The 8,256-nt window shown below is 39.1% G+C and overlaps 1 protein-coding gene across 1 annotated transcript in view; it reads left to right on the forward strand.

Moving 5' to 3' along the window:
- LOC138751726 (CKLF-like MARVEL transmembrane domain-containing protein 7) overlaps positions 1–7,452 on the forward strand; it is a 31,055-nt gene extending 23,603 nt beyond the window's left edge. Inside the window, exons 3-5 of the mRNA XM_069914400.1 lie at positions 561–659; positions 3,052–3,133; positions 6,933–7,452. Coding sequence (XP_069770501.1) covers positions 561–659; positions 3,052–3,133; positions 6,933–6,946 — 195 coding nt within the window. The 3' untranslated portion in view covers positions 6,947–7,452. The remainder of the gene's footprint in view (positions 1–560; positions 660–3,051; positions 3,134–6,932) is intronic.
- The last annotated feature ends 804 nt before the right edge of the window (positions 7,453–8,256 follow it).

An 8,256-nucleotide genomic window follows, 5' to 3' on the forward strand; every position in this document is an offset into this window, starting at 1 on the left:
GGTTGGTGTGAGATAAGCAGGTAATCCATTTTTTTTTTTGGTGACTTTTGAAGGATAAATATTAAGCAGAATACCGGGAAGATATCTGCATTTTTTTTGTGTAAAACATCGTAAGACTTTATTGTCCACTTGAGAGAGCTTTTAGTTTCTCATCCAAAAAGCAGCGCCTCCAACATTATAACACTTCCTCACTGTTACTTTTTAAAGTCCATACTGTAACATAATGGGAAAAAGTGTCAGATTTCTTTTTTGTGACATACTCTTAAAGAACTGTATAGCGTTGCGATTAGCACCAGCGATTGGAACCGGAGTTAAACTCCCACATGGTCAGTAAGGAGTCTGTATATTCTCCCCTTGTCTGCATGGATTTTTTCCAGCTTCCTCCCACCATTCAAACATATTGGGTGTTATAGGTTGATTGGCTGTAAATGGGCAGCACGGGCTCATGGTCTGAAAGGGCCTGTTACTGTGCTGAATATCTAAATTTAAATAAAAATGTTTAAGTTGACATTAAACCAAATGAATTGTACATTTGTTGCACTGTTCTGGCTTTGATGCAGGAGCTCCTACACTATGTTGTTGCTACCATTCTTCTATTGATTGCATCAATTGTTGGAGCAACTTGGGCTGTTGGCTATGCTGGATTGGCAGCTGGAGTGGTAAGAAATATTTTTCTTTGCACGTTTGAAAACGTTATGTAAATGTCTTTGTGAATTACCGTTCCCACAGGTTGGGGAATGTATGACATTGCTTTCTATAACAGGTTGTGGGAATGCACTAGTAGACTACTCAACAAAGTTTATGCCTTTCAAAACAATGGAGTACATTGAGAGACCCAGTGTAACATGATGAATCACATTAAAAAGAAATTATGTGAAACAGTTGCCCCGCAGATTTTTTGCACTTAAATTTGCTTTACCTAACCACAAGACTGGAATGAATACTAAAATGAAAACAAAATGTTAACATAAATATCAAGGTGTTATTTTCATTTTACATTGAATAGTGCTCAATGCAGCCCTATTTTTGAACTCTTCTCCCATTCCAACTCGAGTCTTTTATAAAATTCTCTCTTGTGGGGGTGGCATGGTTAGCATAGGATTTAGAGCAATGCTATCACAGCTCCAGCCACCAGGGTTTGAATCTGCAACTCTCTGTAAGGAGTTTGTATGTTCTCTCCTAGTCTGTGTGGGTTTCCTCTGGGTACTCTGGTTTCCTTCAACCATTCAAAAATGTACTGGGGTGGCGGGTTAATTGGGTGTAATTGGGCAGCATGGACTTGTGGACTGAAGGGCCTCTTAGCACGCTGTATGTCTAAATTTAAAAATTATAAATTAAAAAGAAGGGATAATTTCTTCGATGTTCTCATTTGTGCTGAGCATTTCCTGACATTGTAAAGCAGCCAATATAGTCCAAAAACAGAATGGTAGAAGAACTCCACATCTGTGGAGTCATAAGTTGGTTTCAGGTTAAGACCCTGTGTCAGACTGAAATGGAAGAGAAAAGATTGGTCAGCCTATGTTCAGGAAGGGGGAGGAGAAGATAGGCGAGTAAGTGATAGATGAAAGCAGATGGGGCAGGGATGATGGGCAGAAAGAACCAGGTAGGGATGAAGGTGATGTGCCAAAGGCATTGGCTCTGGGCTCAGTTTTTATTACTACTTTGGATAACTATAAGAAGATAAAGCAGGAACAGGAGTAGGCCATCTTACCTACTTTGCTGTTTCATAAGATCATGGTTGATCTTGCTGTGGGCTCTGCTCCACCTACCTGTCTTTTCTCCATAACCCTTAATTCCCCAACATATCGATACAATTTTGTCTTAAATATATTTAATAGGACAGCCCTTATTGCTTCCTTTGGCAGAGAATTCCACAGATTCACTACAATCTGGGGAAAAAGCAGTTCCACCTCATTTCACTCCTAAATCTACTCCCCGGAATAGAGTTGGAAAGGTTTCTAAGTTTCCAGATAACCTCAAAATTTATGATACAGTGGACAGTGAAGAAGTTTTTCTGACTACTATCCTGGGACAGTGGACCAAGGAAGTATCAATGAAATGTAACTCTTGACAAGTGAGAGTTGTTGTACTTTGATAGGTTAAAGCAGGACAGGAATTGCACAGTGAATTGTAGGGCCCTGGAGATTGTTGAAGAATGGAAAGACTTGGGGTGAAGATGTATAGTTCTACAAAACAGGTGACGCAGGAGGCGTGCAATGCATTTACTGATTAGACCACATTCAGACGACAGGGTATTGTGTGCAATTCTGCTTACCCAGCTATAGGAACTAAATCATTAGCTGGAATGGGTGCAGAAAAGATTTGTGAGACAAATACAGAGACTGATGGGATGGGTGGGTGGTGTTTGAATAGGAGAAGCTGGATAGACAGGGAGTTCTCTCCTTGGAACTCAAGGTCCCCTTTCGTCTCTTAGTGTTCTCACTTTATAAATTTATAAAGTTTACAAAATCAATAGGGGCATAGATATGGTAAATAATCCTAGACTTTCCCCCAGGATAAAGGAAACTAACTAGACAGCATTAATTTAAGGTGAAAAGGAAAAGTCTTTAAAGGACCTGAGGGGCATGTTTTCACACAGACTTGTGAATATATGGAGCAAAGCTGCTAGAGGCAGTGCTGGAGGCAGGTAGAATTGTCATGTTTGAAAGACATTTGGATAGATAGATGGATATGAAAGGTTTAGAGGGATATGGACTAAATACAGCAAATGGAGCATAAAACAATCTGCTGGAGGAGCTAAGCAGGTCGAGCAGCATCAGTGGGAGAAAAGGAATAGTCAATGTTTTGGGACTGAACCTGATGAAAGGTTCTGAGCTGAAACATTGACTATTCTCTTTCTCCCACTGATGCTGTTTGACCTGCTGAGTTCCTCCAGCAGATTGTTTTGTCCCCCAGATTCCAGTATATGCAATCAAATGGGGCTAGTTTGAGTAGACAACTTGGCTCTTGTGGGCAAATTAGGATGAAGGACTTGTTTCTGTGCTGTAAAATTCTGACTCTAATTACTGCAAACATTGTTGTATTTTGTAGTTCTTTGGCTTTGTATCAACAATTCTCTATGGTATTGGTGCCTGGCAGTCCTACAAGATGTGGCGTACTCCTCAACCAGCAAGTAAGAAAGCTTCCAGATACAGAAAACATCAAAGTTGCATTCTCCCCCTATGTTTCCCAACCTTCATTACCCTTCCATTAATTTCACCCTGGCCACCCCCCCCCCCCCCCCCAAACGCACCATGTTGTATATGGTAACTTATCTCCGATGCCGTAAGATCAGTAAAATGTGAGGATCGATAGCATCTATTCCCAACTTCACATCACAAGATAAAGGAGCAGAAGTAGGCCAAATATTCATTTAGTTCTTCTGCCAGCTCTTTGTGGCCCATTATAATTTTTCTAGCATTTTTAATTGGTCCTATATCTACCCATGTCTCTTTCACTCTACATAGATTTAAAATAAAACTCAGTATCCTTTTGTATGTTATTTGACAATTTCCTTTCATAATTCATCTCTTCTTTCCTTATGGCTTTCTTGTCTCTTTTTGTAAGTTTTTTAAAGTTTCCCAGACCTCTGTTTTCCCTCTAATTTTTGCTTCCTCGTATGCCCTCCCTTTTGCTTTTATTTTAGCCTTAACCTCTTTTGTTAGCCACATTTGTGCCATTTTTCCATTCATAATTTTCTTTTTTCTTGGAATATATCTATCCTGCAGAAATATCATCTAATTCTGCTCTGCCGTCCCTCCATCCAGATTACTTTTCCAGTCAACTTGGGCCAGTTCCTTTCTCATACCACTGTAATCTCCTTTGTTCCACTGAAATATTGACACACCTGATATCAGCTTCTCCTTTTCAAATTTGAAACTGTACTCAATCATAATATGATAACTACTTCCTAAGGGTTCTGTTACCTTTCATTCCCTAATCACCTCAGGTTCATTAAACATCACTCAGTCCCAAACCACCAATCCCCTGATGGGCTTATCAACAAGCTGTTCCAAAAAGCTATCCTGTAGACATTCTACAAACTCTCTCTCCTCAGATCCAGTACCTTCCTGACTTTCCCAATTCCCTTTCATGTTAAAATCCCCCATAATTATTTTGACATTTTCCTTCTGACACACTTTTTCTCTTTCCAGCTGTAAGTTGTAGTCCACTTTCTGGGTGCTGGTTGGGGGCCTGTATATAACTGATAATAGGGTTCTTTACCCTTGCCATTTCTTAACCCATAAGGATTCTACCACTTCTGACCCTATGTCCCTTCTTTCTAGTAATTAATATCATTGCTTACTATCATGGCCACGCCACTCCACCCCCTCTACCTACCTGCCTATCTTTCATATACACTGTGAGTGACCCTTGGACGTTCAGCTCCCAATCACATCCATCATTAAGCCATGTTTCGGTGATGGCCACAATGTCATAACTTTTAATCTGTAGCTGTACAAGGTCATCTAATTTATTCCCAATGCTCTATGCATTTAAGTACAGCACCTTTAGACCAGTATCTGTTACTTTTATGTTTATACAAGATCCCTTCCATGTGAGGAATGAAATATTGCTTGAACTTTGATATGCCATGTTCAAATAGCAGCCATATCATTTGTGTTGTCCTCAACTTTCTGAAAATCATGCTAAGACTTTAAAACCTCTGATTATTAATTCTGCAGTAGGAATCCTTGGAAAATGTTACTCTGTATTGATGGGGCGCTCAAAATGTTCCATTGAGAAAATTGCGTGAATGCGATTACAGATCTTTAGCTACTTGCCTGTATAAACCTTTGTACTCTGATTACCAAGTACCTTACTCTGGGCAAAACACTCTCTGCATTTACCCAATCTGTTCATCTCATGAATTTGTATTCATGTCTTCAATTTACCACCTTAATTTTGGGATTAAAAGGGCAGTTTAATTATCCTGCTTGAATACTATTTTGTTGAGGGTAGAGAGCACTTAATTAAGAGTAAGGGGAGCATGACAGGCCAGTCTAGGAGATGAAGGCTCAAGCGATCCCACATGTGTAGACAAACCTGATCCAAAAATGGTTTGGTGATGGCAGGAGTTGACAAACATTTTTTTGACTGTAATTTTAATGCTTGTACATATGAACTGGAATGTGGAGGGTCATGTTTGGTAAGTAAGTAGAGACCTAGAAATTGATAGAAGTTTGGATAGTGAAGAAGGATGTCTAAAAATACAGCGAGCCATGGATCAGCTGGAAAGTTTGGTGGAACAGCAATAGATGGAATTTAATCTACACAAGTGTCAGGTAATTCACTGTGAGAAGTCAAATTTTGGTCGTTTATTTAGAGCTAGTGTAGGAACATCGATGTGGACGAATCTTTCAGAGACCATAGCTCCCTTAAAGTGGTGACAGAGGTAGATTGAGTAGTGAAGAAGGGATGTGAGCAAAGAATTGCTGAGGAACTTGGCAAGTTAGACAGCATCCATGGGGGAAAAAAAAGTTCAGTTAACCCTTTGGACTCCAGCTATTTTTAAACCTTTCATAATTTGTACTCTGGACTGGATCTATGGATAAACTACAGTAAAAACACCAGTACAAACCAGCTGGTGGTTGGGTATAAAAACCAATTCTGGAAAACTGGCACATGGGGTAGATGCGCTTGTTGGTATTCCTGAAAACTGGGACACAAAGTCCAAAGGGTTAATGTTTCAGGTCTGAACCTGTTTTCAAGATTACGATGGAGTAGGTGAAATTACATGTATAAAGGGGGGAAAAGAAGGTGGAGAGGGTCCTGAGATGATATAGTATAGGACAGAAGGTGTGAGAGTTGGAAATCAGGTGGAGGGAGAAACTGTTAGGAAAGGGGGTGGGGAAAGAAAAGTTTAAAAAGTGCAAGAGTCAGTTTATATATGAAAAAAAAACAGATGGGATCAGTGGAATCGGATGAAGGTGGCAGTTACCTAAAACTAGAAAATTCAATGTTCTTGCAATTAGGTTAAGACTGCCCAGGAAGAATATGATATGTTGTTCCTCAAGTTTCTCTTTCACCCACCCTGACAATGCACAAGGCTGAGGATATGCATGCAATTAGGAATGGGCGGCGCAGTTAGGGTAGAGGCTAGTGCAATGGGCGGCACAATTAGTGTAGAGGTTAGTGCAATGGGCGGCACGGTTAGTGTAGAGGTTAGTGCAATGCCATTATAGCATCAGTGCTGTCTATAAGGAATTTGTACGCTCTCCTGAGTTTCCTCTGGGTCCTCCCACTCTCCAACAATGTATAGGGTTAAAAGGTTAATTTGGTCATGTGTGTATTGTGGCTGGAAGACTCTGTATCTCTAAATAAAAATTTAAATAGAATGGGTGGGGAGTTTAAATGGTTGGCTACAGAAACTCAAATTGAGACCCACAAATAGTGTTGGTGCTTTTTGAAGTGATCACCCAATAAGCTATTGGTCTCACTGAAGTCATGCAGAACACAAAATGCAGTAGATTATGTAGCCTTTGTGTTTATCTAAGCCATTTGATACTCTTGCCATCATAGGTTGAAGCATTGAATAGAAGAGATGTTGGTTGTGCAAAATGTTGATTGGACCAGAGTGTTTGTACAGTTCTTGTTGCCACACCATGGGAATCATCTGGCTGCAATAGAAGAGATTTGCTAGAATGTTGCCTGGAATGGAGGGCTGTAATTAAAAGAGAGTGGAGAGGCTGGGTTTATTTTCTCTGGAACGTAGAAGGCTGATGATGTACAAGAAAAATTGCAAGGGCCAGAACTAGAGGGCACTGTGTGAGCTCTGCATATTAGTTCATACAATCACCAAATATGCAAGGATCTGTGGTTTATACACATTCCCTAATAAGTAGTGCAGCTTTGAAGTTATTTTAATGAATGTACAAGTTTCCTGAAAATATTTGGTAAATGGAATTCCATTTATTTGTTCTCTTTTTCAGCTGTTGCTGTATAATGGTTGCTGTTAGAAATTGGCTGCAAGCAATTTCATTGGATTCACCTATTCGTTATGACTGACTTTAGGATCTAACTATGCAAGAACATGCTTAATGTTATTTGTCTGAAAAGTTAAATATTTTTATATTTTATAAATGAGCTTATAAAATTATACCAAAGATGAGATGGAAGAAAATATTTTGTACAATAGCTTAAAAATATATGGCTTCATTTTGGTTTACCACAGTATTACCAGAGTATTTGTACCACAAATTTGTGTAAAATATGTAAAACTCAAAAAAAATCCTTGTAACTATTTTGTGTTCACACTTTCTAAAAAACTGCCAGTAAAATCCTCCTTGTTTCAAAGTATGATTTTATTTTTTATCATGCAGTTAGGAGTTTTTGATGTGCTGTGTTGGGCAGGAAACAACTTTGCATGACTAGTTTCAAGATGTGATTTTTGTGCATGCATTTTGGACAGAAGGATCAATAGTGGATAAAATAAACCCAATATGCATTGTTTTTGTTCTTGTTCTTTCCAAACTCTTGTTCATTTGGTGCAGTGAAACAAGAGATGCCAAATGTTTGCAAGCCTGATCCAAACAACAAGCCTATTGTATACCGTAAACTCACCATTATCTGGAATTCAAGCAACAGGCAAAATAATCATGGAAATAAATAGGTAAAAAATACAAAAGTTTAAAATTGGTATCCCCTAATGGTCAGTTTGCCAATCCAGGCAACACACGATCTCAAGCAACCGGAAAATTCATTTATTCAGCATCTACCAATCCCCATAGGTGCCGGATACTTTTTTTAAAAAAAACTATCTATACCTCAGCCAGTAGCCATCTGCAAATATAATTGCAAATTGTTAATGTAACAGATATTTGACAGCCAACCATTCATCACAGTATAAAGAAAGGTAATTCAGAAACTGGTAATCTGAAATAAAATGGAAAATCCTGTAAATGTTCAGCAGGTCAGGCAGAATCTGCTGAGGCAGAAACAAAAGTTGTATTTTGGGTGTGAATCTTTCATCAGCTCTTGCTTGAACCTATGTATTTCTGACATCTGCTGTGTTTTCTTTAGTCCTTTCCCATAGTCCTGTGTGATTTTAATGATTGCAGCTATTCTCTTTAAACGGCTACTGCTGAAACTACGTCCAACATGATTTCACTTTTTACTAAGATGTTGGAGCAGAATTGGTCTATTTCGTCCAGTAATTCTGATCCTCCATATGAATCATGGCTGATCCATTTTCCTGCCTTCTCACCATCACCTTCTGCACCCTTAACAATCAAGAACCTATCAATCTCTGCTTAA

Source organism: Narcine bancroftii, chromosome 1, assembly GCF_036971445.1.
Source record: "Narcine bancroftii isolate sNarBan1 chromosome 1, sNarBan1.hap1, whole genome shotgun sequence".
NCBI lineage: Eukaryota > Metazoa > Chordata > Chondrichthyes > Torpediniformes > Narcinidae > Narcine > Narcine bancroftii.